At 37.5% G+C, this 19608-nt stretch overlaps 3 protein-coding genes and 1 long non-coding RNA gene across 4 annotated transcripts; 2 read left to right on the forward strand and 2 right to left on the reverse strand.

The window, feature by feature from the left end:
• The first annotated feature begins 261 nt into the window (after nucleotides 1-261).
• Nucleotides 262-4021, forward strand: LOC140810627 (uncharacterized). Its single transcript, XM_073168481.1, has 3 exons — nucleotides 262-735; nucleotides 1433-2725; nucleotides 3086-4021. The coding sequence occupies exons 1-3, from the start codon at nucleotides 679-681 to the stop codon at nucleotides 3779-3781; spliced, it is 2046 nt and encodes a 681-aa protein (XP_073024582.1). The 5' UTR covers nucleotides 262-678; the 3' UTR covers nucleotides 3782-4021.
• Nucleotides 4022-5700: 1679 nt separating this feature from the next.
• LOC140810630 (uncharacterized) lies at nucleotides 5701-11212 on the forward strand. The gene is made up of 5 exons (XM_073168483.1): nucleotides 5701-5935; nucleotides 6172-6276; nucleotides 9363-9452; nucleotides 10121-10231; nucleotides 10511-11212. Exons 1-5 carry the CDS (start codon nucleotides 5702-5704, stop codon nucleotides 11015-11017), a joined length of 1047 nt encoding a protein of 348 aa, XP_073024584.1. The 5' UTR covers nucleotide 5701; the 3' UTR covers nucleotides 11018-11212.
• Nucleotides 11213-13327: 2115 nt separating this feature from the next.
• On the reverse strand, nucleotides 13328-19276 carry LOC140810628 (uncharacterized). Its single transcript, XM_073168482.1, has 8 exons — nucleotides 18847-19276; nucleotides 18005-18110; nucleotides 17769-17861; nucleotides 17492-17687; nucleotides 16947-17125; nucleotides 16073-16320; nucleotides 14461-14633; nucleotides 13328-13609 (listed from the first exon to the last, which is right to left on the reverse strand). The coding sequence occupies exons 1-8, from the start codon at nucleotides 19220-19222 to the stop codon at nucleotides 13442-13444; spliced, it is 1539 nt and encodes a 512-aa protein (XP_073024583.1). The 5' UTR covers nucleotides 19223-19276; the 3' UTR covers nucleotides 13328-13441.
• Nucleotides 15277-16062, reverse strand: LOC140810631 (uncharacterized). Its single transcript, XR_012113271.1, has 3 exons — nucleotides 15815-16062; nucleotides 15489-15773; nucleotides 15277-15424 (listed from the first exon to the last, which is right to left on the reverse strand). It is a non-coding gene; the product is annotated as an uncharacterized lncRNA (long non-coding RNA).
• Nucleotides 19277-19608: the final 332 nt, after the last annotated feature.

The raw sequence follows: 19608 nt of genomic DNA on the forward strand, positions 1-19608 counted from the left end.
AAATTTTAAAAAATAAATAATAAAAAGGCATGTTTTGTTTTATTTTTAAAAAAAAATAAAAAAATAATGTCACTCTCAAGGGAATAGCGTGACTTATCATATCATGTCGATTCAATTGACGGGATACGTTAATTTTATAATTCCCCTTAAAATACTGTCTTTTGTTTAATTAATAAAGTATTAACTTTAAACAGTTAAAAAAACCTAATAACAAGGCATTTTAGAGTAAGGATCGGTCAAAAAATAATTCAGGACAGCGTTTTTAAATTACTGTCACCAATCCATTCTGCGTGTGAAACATTCTCTTCATCAAATTTTCCACACAGATAAATTCGGAACTATACATAGCAGCGCTGCAATCAACAATTTTAAGCGGCCATTATCCCTCTTCTTTAAATTTTTGTTTTCCATTTTTGGGTTCAAATTTAAGCCTTATTTTGAAAAAATCAACCCCATGCATTTTTTCTCGGGCCAACTTTATTCTGGCATTTGGTTGAGCTTCTTTGGGCTTTTTTTATTTGGTTAAGCTTATAATTTCGAGCTATTGAATGTTATTTTTTTGGTCGATTATCGGCCCATATGCAGATTTGTCCTGGTTTTGTCATTAAGATGGAAAGGGTGTCTGTCTCAAATCGATGAATTTAGGAGGAAAAGTTACCTGGGCTTTTGCAGATCCTGATGGAGAGCAGCGGAGGAGTCGATGAGCAAGGCTCTGGATGGATGCAAGTTAAAAAGGTGATTTTTTTTTTATTTGTGTTAAAATATGTGGGTTGTGTTCCTCAACGTACCTTTCAATTTGTGCTGAGTCATGTATAGTACTCTCGAGTTTGTTTGCGAGTGGATAAGCTCTCAGTTGGGAATTTGGGACGAATATATAATTGGTGTAAAGATAAAGGATGATGTTGCACATATGTTCATGGGAAGTATTTGATTATTTCAGTGTTGGACTTGGAATTTAACAAACACGTGATATTGGACGGTAATACCATGTATTTTCATTTTTCAGCATCTAGATGTTTTTTTTTTGTTTTTTGTTTTTTATTTTTTATTTTTATCTCAAATGCCTCTACTCGGCAATGAAATAGATGGTAGCAGTAGCTTGTTTTAAAACCAGAGTTTTTACTTGGTTCAAATACAAATGAGTCGTGTGTCAAATTACAATTCTGTTCGAAGCTGGGTTTCTCATTGTCATGAACCAATGTGTAAGTGTTTGATTTTAGATGTATCACTTGATGGATATGATGCAGCCATCTATTGCTGCTTATTCTCCCTACTATTTGAATTTCTTTTGCTGCATTACTAATTTGTCTCCTCCATTCGTGTCCTGTTTCTATCTTTTCCCACTCACATGAAGTTTGTCTTTCGATATTCTCTTGCTATCCTTATGACAGGAATGCGAGGTTTCACTTTCTTGTTTTGACTTATTGTGCAGAAACACAGAAGCAGTTCCAAGTTCATACAGAGTTCTGGAGGACTCTCTGGAAAACAGAGTTCTTGCAATTCTAGCAATCGGCTTTTATTGGCTCAAAGGTTTGAGAATAGCAATACTATTACCAAGCATTCCAGTAGAAGTAAAGATAATGTCGTGCATGATGTCAACAAAGCTTTGAATCCTTCGTCAATCTTTGCTAAGGATGGAGCAGTCGATCTTTACCTTGATAAACGTGTTGTTAATCAAGATAACGATGTTTTAGATACGTCTAATTTGGCAGCTGCAGATGTTCAACAGGCTAGTTACAAATTAGTAGTAAATCAGGAACATATTTCTAAAAGTGGTGTCCTTCCTAAAATAAAGTGGGGTGACTTGGATGAGGGAACTCTGGTAGATTATGGGAAAACCTCTGGATCTGGAATTAAGTTCGGGGGAGTTGAAAATCACTATCTGCCTACCGTGAAGGCTGGGAGTTCTGGTGAACCTCTTTCATATGTTGCATCACACGATCCTACGGAGAGCAGATTCATCCAAGCAGCAACCGATGAAGATCAGGTTCTTCCAAAGCCCCATTCGTTGTCTCCGACTATATCCATCGAAGAGAACTGTAAAGAGCTGAGTGAGATGACTTCAGAAGATGTGAAAGAACAAATTACTTGTGAGAAAATAGTTAGTCCAATTACACCTATTTCATGCGTTGACAGAGAGCCTCAACATATCAAGCAGGAGAACGATGACATGTGCTATCCTTCTGAGAATGATATTTTACATTCTGCCAGTGAAGAAGTGGAGATGAGAGAAACTGCTAATGTTACGTCGGAAACTGGCTGTTCTCTTGCTTCTGCTTCTTTAGGCATCGGGGAAACTATTCCTACTTCTGAGGTACTGGAGATTATCAAACCTGTAATTCCAGGACAATCGACATTGGCAGCTTCAGTCGTGGATTCCGGAGAACAAAAACAGCAAGAAAATGGTGATGATTTGTTGGATACCCAGAATACAAACGCCACAGGTGAGATCAAAGAAAGATTCAGAGAACGCCTTTGGGGATTTCTCTTTGAAAACCTCAATAGGGCTGTGGATGAACTCTATCTTCTCTGTGAACTAGAGTGCGATCTTGATCAAATGAAAGAGGCTAGTCTTGTTCTTGATGAAGCTGCATCAGATTTTAGAGAACTTAAGTTTAGAGTTGAAAAGTTTGAGAAATTGAAAAGGTCATCATGTCCTGAAACAGATGGGGCAGCATCTATATTGCAGTCTGATCATCGCAGACCACATGCTCTTTCATGGGAGGTTAGGTTCTTACTCTCTTTAATTTCAAATGCATGATGAAGAGTAAGATGCTTGGGCACAGAGTAGTGTACTTCCTTCAGATGGAGCATTTACTCTGTATACTCTTATGCTTTCTTGTTACAAATAATGATTAAATTAAGGAAAATATATTTTGTCTACATGAATTTGGCTATTTTCTTTATTTCTTTTGCATTTCTGTGTCTCAGCTCCGGTGATTGACGAAGTGCTTGTCAGTTGTTTATAATGATTTCTCTGAACACAATAATTGTTGATTTCCATTTTCTTAATTAATATGTATGCTCAGTATCTTTTGCTCTCTTAATGATTTCTTGAACATTTTACTGTTCTGTATTGGGGCAGGTCCGCCGAATGACAACTTCGCCACGGAGAGCAGAAATCCTTTCATCATCTCTTGAGGCTTTTAGGAAAATTCAACAAGATCGAACAAGTGAAAGAGGTAAACATGGCAAAAAACTAGGCTCTGATGGTCATGGTCACGACCTCAGATCCAGCGATATTTTGGAGAAGTGTGCTCGGAAAGGTGATTCTAAAGGATTAGCTGTGAAAGCAAGGACTGGAGATCCACTAATCTCTCAGGCCTCAACCAAAGAGAAAAGAAATCTCGACTTTGGTAAACCAAGTGAAGCAGAGAAACTACTTCATAAGAAAGATAAAGTGTTAATGGAGCATACCAGTGAGAAGAAACTTAGATTAACAAATATCCGAGGAGATACTTCTACGGAAAGAGATGGGAACAAGAGAAGTGGATACTCAGGAAAATCTTGGATGCTTGGAAAGAGAAGAGGAATTGGGAGGACTTACTTTCATCTCCATATTGTGTATCTTCTCGTTTCTCTTATTCACCAGGCATGGGAAGGAAAAGTGCCGAGCGAGTGCGTGTTTTGCATGATAAACTTATGTCCCCAGAGAAGAAAAAGAAATCTGTCCTTGATCTTAAAAAAGAAGCAGAAGAAAAACATGCTCGAGCCACAAGAATCAGAACTCAACTTGAGAACGAGAGAGTTCAAAAGCTTCAACGAACCTCAGAGAAACTGAATCGTGTAAATGAATGGCAAACTGTTCGAAGCAATAAATTACGAGAGTCGATGTTTGCTCGTCATCAGCAGACTGAATCCAGGCATGAAGCATATTTGGCCCAGGTTGTTAGAAGAGCTGGTGATGAAAGCAGTAAAGTTAACGAGGTACGTTTCATCACCTCGCTGAATGAAGAGAATAAAAAGCATATATTGCGGAAAAAGCTTCAGGATTCTGAGTTGAGGAGAGCAGAGAAAGTTCAAGTAATGAAAACTAAGCAGAAAGAGGACATGGCCAGGGAAGAAGCTGTCTTGGAACGCAGGAGACTCATTGAAGCCGAGAAGTTGCAGCGCCTTGCAGAGACTCAGCGAAGAAAGGAAGAGGCACTGGCGAGAAGGGAAGAAGAACGGAAAGCTTCTAGTGCTGCTCGTGAAGCCAAGGCTATGGAACAGATGCGGAGAAAGGAGGTTCGAGCCAAAGCCCAACAGGAAGAAGCTGAACTCCTGGCTCAGAAATTAGCTGAAAGACTTAGTGAAAGTGAGCAGCGGCGAAAGTTTTATCTAGAACAAATACGGGAAAGGGCATCAATGGATTTTAGAGATCAATCTTCACCTTTATTGCGTCGATTTACAGGTAAAGAAGGCCAAGCCCTAGGTAGATCAATTCCTCATGGTAATGGAGAAGATAATCAGGTAAACAATAGTGACCGTGCTGCAGACTCCTGTACTTTTACCAATGAGGCTTCACAACATTCACTGAAACGAAGAATCAAAAGAATCCGGCAAAGACTCATGTCAATGAAACATGAATTTCCAGAGCCTTCATTTGGACTTGAAAGTTCTGGAATTGCATATCGAACCGCCATAGGAACTGCAAAGGTAAAAATTGGTAGGTGGCTTCAGGATTTGCAAAAACTTCGACAAGCAAGAAAAGATGGTGCTTCTAGTTTTGGACTGATAACTGCTGGAATGATCAAGGTACTGGACTTTGCGTTTAGTTTTTTGGCTATCTATTTCTTCTATCTTATATCCATATTTCTTGTTTTCGTAGAGTTATTTGTAGCTTTGACATTCATTTATTTGCTCATTTAGTTCTTGGAGGGGAAAGATCCTGAGTTGCAGGCCTCTCGCCAAGCTGGTCTGCTTGATTTTATTGCTTCAGCACTACCAGCTTCTCACACATCAAAACCTGAAGCCTGCCAGGTGATGATTTTCCTATTAAGGCTTCTTAAGGTAGTCCTTGCAACGCCTGAAAACAAATGTTATTTTCTTGTGCAAAATCTGTTGCCTCCAATTATCCCAATGTTGGCGGCGGCTCTTGAGAGCTATATCAAGATGGCAGCATCATTAAGTATTCCTGGTTCATCCAATTTTGTCTCGAGTAAAACCTCAATTGAAAATATGGAGTTTATTTCTGAAGTCACCAATGGTTTTCTATGGACTGTTGCGGCAATTATTGGTTTCACAAGCAGTAATGAGCTCCAACTTCAGATGCAGAATGGTTTGGTAGAACTCGTCGTCGCATACCAAATTATTCACCGGCTACGAGACCTTTTTGCACTTTATGACAGGCCACAGGTGGAAGGTTCGCCTTTTCCCTCGTCTATTCTCCTAAGCATAAATTTGTTGATAGTGCTGACTTCCAAATTCAGAGAAACATCTTCAATAGACTGGGAATCTTTTCCTAGTGATGTGATCGACGAACATAAAATTGGACGGACAGAAATTTCTGAATGTGCTGATTTAGGATTCAATTTATCACATTTTAGTGCAGATAATATGCCCTTTTTGAGGTCAAGTAGTACCATATGTAATTTGCCAGACGGCAAGCCATTAGATGAAACTTCCACTTTCAAAGGAACGGCTGTTGCTATACTTGTTGACAACAATGATTCACACAATGTCAGGCATATTTCTTCTAAAATCGAGAATTCAGGGTGCCATGGACGAGCCATCAAGAATTCCGGCAGATGTTGAACGTGAGTGTACAGTGGCTCAGAAGTATGGGAATAACTCTACAAGTGGTAGTACAGACAAAAACAGTTTGAATGGTTCAGATTCAAAATATCCTGCTATATTTCTTCTTTCAGCAATTTCCGAGACTGGTTTAGTGTGTCTTCCTTCCATGCTGACTGCTGTGCTATTGCAAGCCAATAACCGGTTGTCTGCTGAACAGGTACTGCTTGTTTCTTGACATATATGATTGCCGTTGTATGTGTATAATGGTCTGCGGAACAATATATTATGTTCTTTGTTTTCTTTTCTTAGTGACTTTAATCCTGAGGACTATCTTGAGTCGATGCTTTTGTAGCTGTTTGTGTGAAAAGTATTGGGATGGTGTTAAGTTCACTTGAATCCTTATTTTCTGCAACTTGGCATTGAATAATTGATGTTTTAACCATATATTTTCAGAGCTCATATGTTCTTCCATCTAATTTTGAGGAAGTGGCGACTGGTATTCTGAAGGTGTTGAACAATCTGGCTTTGATAGATGTAACGTTCATCCAGAAAATGTTGGTAAGTCATTGCTGGGCTGTCATTTGTGGGCTTTTTGTGATGGTAAAAATTATTGCAGAATTTTTGAAATATATTGTTACAAACTCACACAAAAGCAGTAACAAATTTCCCAAGAGGTAAGTGACAGGAAGTCAATGAATCTCATTCCCCCTCCAACAAAGATAATATACGTTCACAAGATAAAATCCCCCAAAACATAATTAGGAAATATCTCCTTATGTATGGAAATAAAAACCTCGTAGAATGTTTTTTCCTTTATTCTATCCTAAACTTTTCCGGGTCCTTCTACTGTATACCATTAGTTTTGAAATAAAAACCTCGTAGAATGTTTTTTCCTTTATTCTATCCTAAACTTTTCCGGGTCCTTCTACTGTATACCATTAGTTTTGATCTACTTGTGCCTCCACCTTGGTCTGTAATATTACTGCCCTTAGTAAGATTTGCCTTGTCCTCAAAGGCAAAAGGTAGCAAGCTGGAGCTGAATCTCATTTGTTAACTCCCACGTGGCTTCATCCGATGATCTGTCTTTCCATTTAATCAAAACCTGCTCCAGTAACTCCCTTTTAGCTGAATCACTCGTCTGCCCACAAGCTGTTCCGGAGTATGACTGCTCAAGCTCCACTTCGAGTTCTGCAGGTAATTGGTTGTCTGCTTCTTGCCTTCCTTTTGATCACCTGAGCTATGAAGCACGAAAAACCGGATGCACCCATGATCCTTCCTGGAGTTAATTTGTAAGCTTCCGCCCCTATATTCTGTATAACTTGGAAGGGCCCATAATACCTTGCAGATAAATTTTGGTTGATTCTTTTTGCCATAGATTGTTGCCTATGCGGACGCAATTTGACAAATGCCAATTCTCCGACCGAAAAAGACACATCCTTGCGATGCAATAGCATACCGAGGCATTCATTGTTGTGCCCTATGTATATTGTATTTGAGTTGCTGAGTACTTCGTCCCTCTCAGCCAACTCCTGAGAGACCGCCTCCACAAATGTCTCTCCAGGCAAATACTGAACCAGCGTAAGTGGTGCCCTCCCATATGGCCATACACCACCTCAAAAGGGGAATTACTGCTGCCATATGGAAAGAGGTATTGTACCAAAATTCAGCCCAGTGTAACAACTCTACCCAGAACTTCGGTTGTTCTGATACAAAGCAACGTAGGTAGGTTTCCAAACACCTGTTTAATACGCCTGCCTATCTGTTTCTGGATGATAGGACGAGCTCATTTTCAATAAAGTTCCCTGCAGCTTGAAATATTATGACCAGAATTGAATTATAAACGTGGGATCTCAATCACTGACAATTGATTTGGGCACCCCGTGCAACCGGACCACTTCCCTCCCAAAAACCTCTTCTACAGTCTTGAGCGGAATATGGATGCTTCATTATTATAAAATGAGCATATTTGGATAGCCTATCCACCACAACCATTATTGCATCGCATCCCTTGGATTTTGGAAGTCCAGTGATTAAATCCATGGCTACATCCTCCCACACGACTTCTGGTATAGGTAGGGGTTGTAATAGTCCAGCTGGAGAAGTCGCTTGGTATTTCTATCGCTGACAAACATCACATTCTGCCACATATTGATATACGTCCCTTTTCATCCAATCCAATATACATTTGCGGACAATCTGCGCATGGTATGAAAAGCTCCAGCATGCCCCATGGGAGTTTTGTGAAACTCCTCTAACATCCGTCGAACCCAAATAGACCCCGCCGGCCACGATAGAATTAACACCCTTCCTTTACATAATACTCTGAAGGTATTTCCGGTTTCTGTTGTATACCATCAATAAATGGCTTCAATTTGGGATCCTTGGCTACTGCTTCATTCAACTCCTCCAAGTCGGCCCACAATGGTCTGCTAATTGCTCGCAGTTCCCCCTCCCCATCTCGTCTTGACAAGGAATCTGCTGCTCGGTGAGTTGTTCCAGATTTAGGTGACACCTTGAATCGTTGTCCCAATAAATATGGACGCCAATGATGTTTGGCCAACACCAGAGCCATGAGTTCTTTTTCATAAGTAGACTTCGCGCTTTGCTAAAATAAGCCAGGGGTCGCCCTGATTGCATCAAAATGGCCCCAATGCGTACACATGGTCTGCGAGAAAGGTTTGTGTTTGACAACCCAGAAATACGGCAGAACATGAGGCTTTAGATGGTGAAGTGGTAAACGTGGAACATGCAGAACTTGACCTTCCACCATACTCGGTAGGGGGATTTGATCATCCTTATACAATGGAAATGGTTGTGCCACTTGCAGGAACCTTCTTGTCATGAATAGTGGTGCGAGTCATAATTTTATCTCGGAAAAATTGTCAAGTGCAGGAGATTATTGGGAGAGGTTATCGAGTTATGTCCGTGGGGATTTGCGGGAATTTAGAGGTGGGATTAGGGGGTTGTGCAGTAAATGCTGATACTGGGAGTCGCATGGCTCTGAACTTTTGGTGAAGTCAAGTTGGATTTGGGAAAGATAATATATCGTTTACAGAATAAAATCCCCCAAAACATAATTAGGACTCCTTGTGGAAATAAAAACCTCACAGAATATTTTTTCCTTTATTCTATCCTAAACTTTTCCGGGCCCTTCTACTATGTACCATTAGTTTTGATCTACTTGAACCTCCACGTATATCATATGACTCAAGGCCCCAACTATATGATTTAAGGCATTTAATACTGAAGGGGCATAACAATCACGATTTTGTGAAGAGTTTCTTGTGCACAAAATAACAGATGAAGACGTTCATTGAAGGAAAAGTTTATGAAGATATTTTATATCACAAATTACAGGAAATGGTTGAAAGAAAATTGCCAAAACGATCATCTATAGGACAAAATATTTTAGATGTGAATTGTGTAGTTTTATACTTATCAAATTTCCCTGGGAATCATATTTTTTTAAAAACAAAAATTACCCCTGGGAATCGACTCTAATTAGTTCTGTGATTAGGCTACATGTGTTCTCAAAAAAGGTCTTTGATACAATTTTAACTCACTTCCTCGTTCACACACTTTATTTACAGTATTTTCCTTTTGATCTAAAATTAGTTACTTTTATTCTCCTCAATCAAGTGCAGGCACGCCCAGACCTGAAAATGGAGTTCTTTCACTTGATGAGTTTTTTTCTTGCTCATTGCACAAACAATTGGGGAGCAGCTACCGATAAGGTGAGACAATACTTATCTTTGTCAAGATGAACATATAAAGTGGACATGCTGGTAAATACAAATTCAACCAGTGCTTAAGCAGAAACATATGTTTTTCACTTAAGCCGGTAACATCAATAACTCACACATTCAATTTAGATTCATCTCTAAGCTATTGGTCATGACAGTTAGTGACCTTGTTCCCATCATTATATTATGAGGAGCCTACGTTTTTTTCTATTCCTCCACATCGGAGTGACATACATGAGGTGCTTTGATATGTTGGATCATGCAACTCTCATGTGAATTATTAATGTAGGTCCCACATGTTATAACAGTTATTGATGCATTCAAGTCGCGTCACCGAGCTTGGCATAGCATAGAAAAGCCCTCTTATCTGTTTTTTTTAATTAAAAAAAACCGGTTTCTAGCATGGAACTGACGATGAGCTTGTTTCTACTTTGTCTCTAAGGAGTTGAAAGGGGTTGGAATAGGAATCTTTTTTCCTTTGTGTATACTCAGTTACTGTCGGTATGAATTATCAGTAACGTATCACAAATGCAATTTAACTTCTGTTCTTGTATGGGTTTCCTCTGGTCTGAAAATCTGTAGTTCCATGTATATTATGCGGCTGGCATGATTAGTTGTATGAGGAACAAAAAATCTTATGATTGCTGCACTTTTTGCAGATTGGTTCTCTCTTGATGGAATCTTTGTCACTTCTTGGCTACTTCGCACTTTTTCACCCCGAGAATCAAGCGGTGCTTCGGTGGGGAAAGAGTCCTACTATCCTTCACAAGGTAATTAAAACTTTTTGCATACCTGTTATTTGCGCTTCAAATTCTGCTCCATTTGATGGGTATTCTGTGCAACATCGAATGAATACAAGTCACATGACTTATGGTGAACTGACATCCGCCACATAACTTGTGGCAAACATTCACTCAATATAGTAGAGAATGTATTTCGAATGTGAGATAATAGAATCTAACCGCCGGCTTAAAAAAACAGGTATGCGATCTTCCTTCCGTATTTCGAATGTGAGATAATAGAATCTAACTGCAGGCTTAAAAAAACAGGTATGCGATCTTCCTTTCGTATTCTTCAGCGATCCCGAGTTTATGCCTGTTTTAGCTGGCACGTTAGTGGCTGCTTCATACGGATGTGAGCAAAACAAGGGTGTCATTCAACAAGAACTCAGCATGGATATGCTCCTTCCATTGCTGGAATCATGCAGAACCAATTCGACCGCATTTGCTTTCCAGAACAATGACGAATCTGGTGAATTGAATCGTACAGGTTCTGAAACAAAAGAAGTTCATCAAAAATCAAACAGGAACCATCTAAAAAGCACCCGTGTCCTTTCTCAGAGAGGCAGTTCTGGTAGCATGACAAGAATGATCCGTGGGCAAAAACAAAGAGACGGTAAAGTGATTAAGCTTAGTGAAGAATTGCCGCATCGGGGGAATGGTCAATCTACTAGTGATGCATCCACTTTGATGCTGCACTGTAGATTTCCTGTAAGCTTTATTAACAAAGCAGAAAAGTTTTTCACTACGGAGATTACTAGTGGTGAATTGGTCTAATTCGAGGACTTTTTCAGGACAAATATGCAACAAACACATGCTTTCAATGCACGCGAAATTTTGTCGAAAAGTTTTATAAAATCACCTTCTTCGACACATTCTTATCAACCTGGGACCAACCACACAACCCACTGAACCCAGTTGACCCGTCGGTTTTTCATGATATAACTATTGGGTTCGAGTCATATACTCTATGTGGGTTATGGATGTAAACGAGTTAAGTTCAACGGTATCATGCTCAAATTCGATTTGTTTATGATAAATATAAATATTCAAGCTCGATTCGAGTTTTTATTATTAAGTTCGAGCTCGATTTATTTGAAAATTACTAAATTTACGAATAGCTCGAGTTTTATTCGTCAATAGTTCGTTTATCATTTTTAACAAGTTTGACTAAAGCTCGGCTCATTTTCAGACTCGTTAAATAAGCTAGTCTAGAGCTTGTCGAGTATTTTTAGACAAAAACACAACCAATATATAAGAATTTAAAGGGTATGATTATCATTTTATTTATAATGATATAAATAACTTACATTTTAATAAAAAAAACTTTGAGACAAAAACTTATGGTCTAAAAAACTAGTCGAGCTGGTGAGCTTACGAACCAAACATCTTTAAGCTCGAGCTCAACTCGATAAATCATCGAGCTCAGAGCTCGACTCGTTAAATTTAACGAGCGATTTCAAACGAGTTTTTTATCGACTCGAACTACGAGTAGCTCGCAAACAGTTTAGTTTATTTACATCTTTAGGATAAATTCGTTTTTTATCAATAAAAATTTTGATAGATTGAAAGTGAATATATAATATAATACGCACATAGTATGTGCGTGTGCATAAATATATATGTACGTAGGATGTGTTTGGCTGAGTAGATTAGATAAGGATAGATTATAGTCAAATATTTATCGTTAAAATTTTAAGATGTTTTAATAATCATTTTGAACCGATTTAAGATCCAATTTTATTAATCAAATAATTATCTATAAAATTGGATCTTAAACCGGGTCAAAATGATTATTAAAACAACTTAAAATTTTAACGATAAATATTTGACTATTAATCAATTCTTATTTAATACATTCAACCAAACACACCTGTAGTATATACAGACTGAAAATTCGAGATATGCGAAAAATTTATTACGAGTAAGAAACTTAATTTATAGACGCTCAATACGTGCACATGAATGTTGTAACTAATCCCGCTTTTAGATAACTCGTGTTTATAGGGGGGAAATTATTCAATCCACACTTGATCATATAAAACTTTTTTATTTTCATAAAGCATTAGTTACCCCCAAAGACATCGCAACAAAGTTATTTTGCAGAAATATTAAACTTCCGACAAATAATATCGTTCAAATCGATTGTATAAAATTCGAGGAATTGTATAACTCCAATGAATTCGGAGCGTGCGTTAGATAGGGAGGGCAAATGATGAATCAGTGAATGTTGCCTTTCTTGAATCCAAGACACCAAACGCAAGAACAAGGCTAAGAGAAGAAAACGTCCCCACGGGCGAAATTATGAAGTAGCCGAGCTAACATGGGAAAATGCGCCAGTAGCGTAGCATGGCATGGCTTCGGTCGTTTATTTCCCCCCAAACAGAGCCGATGCGGACTAGCACGCAAGACTAGACTAGCACAACAAAATTATTATGTTTTAAAACGATACTTGCAAGTACATTAGATTTCCCGATTGATATAAACGTTTGCAACAGCAACGAATTACTGTGTTATCCTACGTAACTTTTAACTTGAGAAATGTATACCTGAAAAATTACTTTTCATTTCTAATCACACACATTACATGCAGACCGATAAAGCATCGATGCTGGATGAGGTGATCAAATACCTGAAGCTTAAAGCACAGATTCAAATACTGAGAAGAAACATGGTGACTCCTTCGGCAATGTAGCAACAAATGTCTCTTAACTCCCAGTCACCCCAGATTTCTTCCTTCACCATACATTGTCCCCGTCTGCTCCCACATCGTCATGCAAACAATACGTTTCTTTCCCAATTATGTGATTTAACCTTAATTTATCTTTCATGCGTATAGTCATGGGGCATTTAAGAAACTTTCCGAAATAAATATGATACACAGACGCATGGGAAGAACAGTCTACACTGCAAGATATGCAAATCATTTCAAATTTTGTGACTCCTAAATTTGTACTCACTCTCAAAAATTTAAAAAGAGATTCAAAGTTTTAAAATGATAAAGTTTATAACCCTTATAATTATCACAGTAATGATTAGCTACCCGATTTAACATCAACCCACCCAAAAAAATACACAATTCTGCGCTTCACAAAAATATAATATTAATTTCATTTCCCCACAAATTTTCAAGAAAATCATTTTTTTTAAAGGAATCATCATAAAACACTGGGAAACAAAACCAAATACAGCCCTTCAATTTCAGGTAAAAGGGTAGAAGTTAGAGAAAAGTAAACTGCCAAGGAGAATATACGCTGCACAATAGGACCATATGAAATAACCCCATTTCTTCCCAACACCGGGAGATCCCATGATGTGTGAGGCAAACCAGAACAAAACAGGGCTACTGGATAAGAAACGAGTCGCGACCTGAAAACGAAAAATAAGAACATGAACAATATTAAATTTAATAGTCCTATGTATTTTGGAAAATCAAACTGAGGGTTTGAAAATAAAAGAAGGCTATTTTAATCATAATAAACTAAAAACACCAGACTGAAGGCAGTTCAATCTTTAATACATAACAGCACCAAGTGGTGTCTGCCTCCATCATGCCCCTATTTCATATTTTCTTTCCACTTGAAGGACGAATAACCTCTGTTATAATAGGAGTTCCCCGAAAAGACAAGAAATAAATAATTTTGGTGATAAGAAAGATACCTACTTCCTTCTTAAAACACTATTTTCTCTAAACAATTAAGTTCCCCTTAGATTTCGCAAAAGGCCTACTTCAGCTACAATGGGACCAAAAAGGACTTAAGATTAACTGTACTGTCTTATGTTCTTTGAAAAGCAGACAACTCGGTCATCATACGAACAAACAGAAGCACTTTGCCAGTGCAGATACTAGCAATTGCTTGGATGGAACTTAGCCCCCTTTGAAATTTTCTTATCAACAGTCATGTTCCATCTTCATGAGATGAACTACAAGTGGAACGCATGACATTCATTTATACTCACAAAATTGGAAATTGGGATGCTTCTTGGAACTAAGTAAATGGACTGGATATGAAATTTGTAAATTTTGATAATTGGAAGCAAGAGATCCACTCCAAAATCAAACTATTTGACCTATTGAGTGATTTGCTTCTGCTATATGCGCTTTGACATTTGTTACACATTAATCCTTTTCCGCTGCACCACAATGATGATTCAGGTATAACCATCCTAGAAATGAAACAACAATTGCTAAAGAAAGTTAGGGGCTCTTAGGGGCTCACCTGCACATGCATGACAAAAAACGCCGTGGCGACCATGAAGCTCAAGTGTAGAACGAATGGAACAATAACGACAGGAATACTTGGTAAATTGAGCAATGCTTCACTTTCTAACGGCTTCGTTACCAAAGTTTCTCCTTTGATAGCTTTTCTCCGCAGTCTAAGAGCATCATCATCTGATTTAGAAAATTATTTGAGTGAGAACATTGTAAACAACGCACTCCATTGTTAAGTAAGCATAATCATTGCTGCATTATATTAATTTCAAACCTAAATCATCCACAACAGATATATTAAACTTATAACAAGGACACTAGATGTCTTACTCAATAGACAGGTCAGTGAAAGGCGCATGCACGTAAATACACAATAAATGATTATCTAAGAGCGTCCACTTGAAAACATTGAGAATGTGAATATATTAGAACATAAACTTAAGAGATGCATACACAGTTGAGTATATTTTGCATGCTCATAGCAAAGAAGTCAGTAGAAATTTTTATTGAAATGCTGCAGAAGCAACAATCTTTAAATTGAACGCGGCACGGTATCATGCACATTTATGTTCAATTCAATAACTAAAGATACATAGCATTGTGATAGATTTAGAAAAACAAAATGGACCAGGGCATAAACCCACCATTTCCTAACCCACACGATCACCATATGTTGAAACATTTCATTTGATTAAATAATACTCCAGACCTGTTTCCATATATTTTTTTAAAGTGACAGCTGTTACAACATCTATAGGATTTCATTTTTCTTTCTTTTCTGTTTTTATAGGGATATTTGCCAGTTCATTTTTTTCTTGATTAGTTGGGATTGGACACATTCCAATTCTCTTCATATTCTTCAAGGTTATATAATTTAGTATGGAATAATAATATTTTCAATTGTCTTCCATTGCTATCCAACTACCAAACCATCTCACACACACCCCCACACAAGAAATAATTTACAGTACCTCATTAAAAACTAACATCAGTGAAAATTGCACACACCCCGACACAAGAAATAATTTACAGTACCTCATTAAAAACTAACATCAGTGAAAATTGCAGGATATTATGCTAAAAAGTGCCTTCTCAACCTGTCTTACATCTTACATCATCATTCTGAGCCAGTTATCGTTCGACAAAGAGATATGTGTGAAGCAGGAATGACTACCTTCAGCCAAAATTACGGGCAATAATATTGGATCATAAAAGAGCATTTCAATATTTCAGAACCACAACTTCATGCAGGCAACAATATAAATTCTTTAGCTAATAGTATGAGGAGACCGGATAATGAAATAATCAGTGCACTCATTGCTGCAATTTCAACATTTCTTTTTTTTTTTTTGAGAGGAAACTAACAATTTCAACATTTCTAATTCTAACATAAGAAATGTCTAAGACTTGCACTAGGTAACAATGTGTCGATTTGAGAATGGACAAGTTGTGCAGAAACAATCAACTTTAGAGTTTAGACTTAACACATCTACAGGTGAAAATGTTAAATCATCCACATATTAAGGTCGTTCTCATAATCCACAATTCCTAAGATATCCAAGCCTGCACATCGTAACTTGTAATATTAATTGCAAGCAAATCATAAACATAATATATACCTTGCAATGTGCTAGAAGAGCTCTCAGAAAAACAAGATTTCCTTGGTATGTCCTTTGACCCCAGAGCTAAGGCCGCGCCAGCCAATTCTTTCCTTGACGGAGGAGCTTGAATACCAAGGGTGATAAAAACATTGGGCCATAGCTTCATATAGTAGATGATTGCTTGAAGTGCAAGAGACAGAATTGGAGATGCAAGAAGGAAATTAGGAAACTGTTTCACTCGAAAGTATCTTAGAAAACCCACCCCCCTGGCATAAAAGTGAAACAGACATCAGGAATAAAAACAATTCAGTATACTACCTTCTTCTCATAGCACAGAGACCACATGATGACATAAAGTCAACTTAACAATCTCACGTAAGTAGACAGGATTTGCAAAATTTATGATATGCATCTTAGTTATAAGTGGACTACACCATGCACAAGGAGTTTTCAGTAGCTTCCGTCATTTACTTTCTACGACAGTGAAGTCAACACACTCATAGTCATATCATATGGTTGTGAAATAAAAAAAAAAAAAAAACTCAAAGAAAACAACCCACATCCCACCAAACAAATGCTAAGACCAAGAGAAATGTTCGAACTCCAGGTATATCTCCAATTATGGCTGAAGATAATGTCCCCCTCCCCTTCCCCCTCCCAACAAGATCAATTTTATTAACACTGGAAAGGAGGCTTGTTAGAGAAGTAATTTTGGGAAAGAAAACACGATCATCGCAGGCCAGTATCTCTTATTGATCTTAACATGATACATACATACCTATATACATAAAGGCTTGTGCACGTGTGCAGCTAGAGATCTCCAACAATATAAATTCAGCATATAATGCAACAACAAAGATAATTCATAATGGAAAACAAATGTTTAACATACCAATAGTGGCTTTGAATATAATTGTAGAGTAAAGGAAGTCTTGCCTTGCACCAAGGCCTCATTTCATCGACAGATCGTCCTGCACAAATATTGAAGTATCCATACACTTGAAAACAAATGAATGGAGCCAAGATACATAGACAAGATAACGCCCCAGAAACAAGAATCTTCAGTGCTAGCTGGTGTCAATAAAACACGGGGATATTTCTCAGAATAGAAAGCAAACACATATCGGAATTGACATAATCAAAAGTTGAATTGTCAAGACAACTAAAATATGAGCATCACGAAAAAAGCAGAGCAGAAAGTTTTCCAGTAGTTCACAAAATATGTAACATGGAACAATCTTAGCCCAAACAGGAAAAGGGTGGGAGAGGATGTTATGACCATGATAAATCTTGTGCTGGTCATCAAGAATACTGATACTGGCATGACCTCATTATACTATAGATTTACAAAAAAAAATATTGAATCAGAAGATTGTTCATTAGTTAACTGTTTGATGAAGGTAGCTTGAAATCAGACAGAAGGAAATAAGAACTCACAAAAGCTTTTTTATCCAAGTAAAAAGCTTTATACGCTCGTTGCATTGCATTAAGACAAAAATATCCAGCATTAAGCACCCCATTTGAGCGTGCTAAACCAGAAAGCGCCAGCCAAAATGTTGCATTATAACCAGCACCATTCAGGAAATGATACAACCCTCCAAATGACAATAAAGCATACAGACTCTCAGAGTATCTGCAGATAACAAGGGCCGCAATTGTCAATTTGATCTTTCACTTTCCAGGCATGATATGAAATGAAGGCTACGTGACGCACATTGATGAGTAAAATATGGAAGCTGGGTTCAAGGAAAACAAAATAGATGCTCTCAATGCAACCTCTGGGTCCTTCAGAACCATAATTGAGAGCCTGGGAAGAATACAAATGCAACTCATGGTTAGAGGCCAAAATTGTACTCCTAAATTATAAATAACAGAAAGCTTGTTATTTAAAGCTTGTCATAAGTCATTTTTTGACAAGTTCAAACTGTAACTCTTCAACAAGAAACTGACCGATACATGTATAGCGCAGCAAAAATAAAAGCTGTGTTGCTGAGAAGATACCCAGATAGCCCCAACACTGCCCTGTAGCCAATTAACGGCACCAATGGTGCAAAAACTGATTTCAGTGGGAAAAAAGTGAGATGTTAGTGTGGCCATTCAATTTCCAGATCCCAATTTTAAAATGGCAACATAAATTGTTTTCTTCTGTTATGTTTCATAAAGCAAAGTTAAATCCATGACATTGTTGTGTAACGTGAAAAGGAAAAGGAAAAGGAAAGAAAAAACCACAGAAAACTGATTTACATCACATTTTTCCTTTCAAATAAAACCTAAATCAATATTTGAAGCCATTTAAATGTGTTGAAAATAATTTTTTTTGAACAAAGGCGATTATACTATTGAAATACATGACGCAAAATATACTTCTAAAGGTATTATCTTAACATTTTCCGTTACAAGTACCGACTAGCAATGGCAATTGTTTTCATAATGTTTTCCTAAAATGGAGAACAAACGTTTCCATGAGGTACGACATTACAAAAAGCATTTCCTTTCTATTTGTTTGAATTAATATATTTTATACCAAATATTTGTGCATTATGCTTCTAACATTCACGTTCTATTTGATTATATCAAACCACTATTTGATTGATTCATTGAAAGAAAATATAGAGCCAGCTTTCATTAGTTTTGCCTTCTACTTCCTCTACCAAACTTTGGATCCAAAGAAGGCTAAAGAAAAACAATATGGTACCACTTGCAAAACTGTAAAAAACTAAAATAATAAGCTGATTTACACATTTCGAGCAGCTTAATTTTGCAGCTAAAAAATAAATAACAAATAAAAAAACCTGCTTTAGAGAATAGGCGAATGCAGATGGGAAGCAACGGCAAGAAGGCATAGGAGTGCTCGTATTCGTACCCACACTCGGCGATGCGTAGGAAATGCACGCTATCCCATACTATACTGTTCTCGATTGCAGATCCAACACGCGGGAGGAGAACTGAAGGAGGATTGGGGTATGGGTTGGAGGAACCGGCGGAGATGGTGGATAGGCAGGGTGGGTTTAGTGCGGAGGAAGTGTCGTAGGAGCTGAGAAGAGATCGCCAGAGGATTATTAAGGTCAGAAGAAGAAGTCGAGAGGCTAGCGCCCACCACAGAAGGCAGCGCGTGTCAGGCTGAAGACCGCTGACTGAGGTCGGCACGGCTGTTGTTTTCCCAGCCATAGAAGAGAAAATTTGGTTCTGTTTGATTTTGGGAGACCTAATTAGCCATGCACGATAAAAATAGTTATTATTTGGTTAAACCGATTAATTTATGTTATAATTTTTTAAAAAAATTGGTCAATTATTTTTTTTTTTAAATATACTTGAGAATGTTATTTATAATTATAATATATATAATTATATAAAAACTAAGAATTTTAGGGATGAAGATTATTGATTATTAGTTAAAATGATTTTTCAACATAGTTATTTTGGATATCTTTGGCATTTATTTCTATTGTAGTCGGATAAAATAATCATTGTTGTATGAATTTTTTGACCGTGTAAATTAAATGGATGGATCGTGATATAAAAATCAATTAACTGCACGTCTCTTAATAATATAA

The sequence above is a fragment of the Primulina eburnea genome, chromosome 13 (assembly GCF_022965805.1).
Source record: "Primulina eburnea isolate SZY01 chromosome 13, ASM2296580v1, whole genome shotgun sequence".
In the NCBI taxonomy this organism is placed as follows: domain Eukaryota; kingdom Viridiplantae; phylum Streptophyta; class Magnoliopsida; order Lamiales; family Gesneriaceae; genus Primulina; species Primulina eburnea.

What these genes read in the sequence shown, in the direction of transcription:
- LOC140810628 (XM_073168482.1), bottom strand. Translation starts at nt 19,222, where the DNA reads ATGGCTGGGAAAACAACAGCCGTGCCGACCTCAGTCAGCGGTCTTCAG. An exon ending in TCGCCTATTCTCTAAAGCAG is followed by an intron (nt 18,111 to 18,846) that starts GTTTTTTTATTT and finishes CACTGAAATCAG; the next exon opens with TTTTTGCACCATTGGTGCCG. An exon ending in TATATTCAAAGCCACTATTG is followed by an intron (nt 16,321 to 16,946) that starts GTATGTTAAACA and finishes CTTTTATGCCAG; the next exon opens with GGGGGTGGGTTTTCTAAGAT.
- LOC140810627 (XM_073168481.1), top strand. Translation starts at nt 679, where the DNA reads ATGGAGAGCAGCGGAGGAGTCGATGAGCAAGGCTCTGGATGGATGCAA. An exon ending in GATGGATGCAAGTTAAAAAG is followed by an intron (nt 736 to 1,432) that starts GTGATTTTTTTT and finishes CTTATTGTGCAG; the next exon opens with AAACACAGAAGCAGTTCCAA. An exon ending in CACATGCTCTTTCATGGGAG is followed by an intron (nt 2,726 to 3,085) that starts GTTAGGTTCTTA and finishes GTATTGGGGCAG; the next exon opens with GTCCGCCGAATGACAACTTC.
- LOC140810630 (XM_073168483.1), top strand. Translation starts at nt 5,702, where the DNA reads ATGGACGAGCCATCAAGAATTCCGGCAGATGTTGAACGTGAGTGTACA. An exon ending in CGTTCATCCAGAAAATGTTG is followed by an intron (nt 6,277 to 9,362) that starts GTAAGTCATTGC and finishes AATCAAGTGCAG; the next exon opens with GCACGCCCAGACCTGAAAAT. An exon ending in GGGGAGCAGCTACCGATAAG is followed by an intron (nt 9,453 to 10,120) that starts GTGAGACAATAC and finishes CACTTTTTGCAG; the next exon opens with ATTGGTTCTCTCTTGATGGA.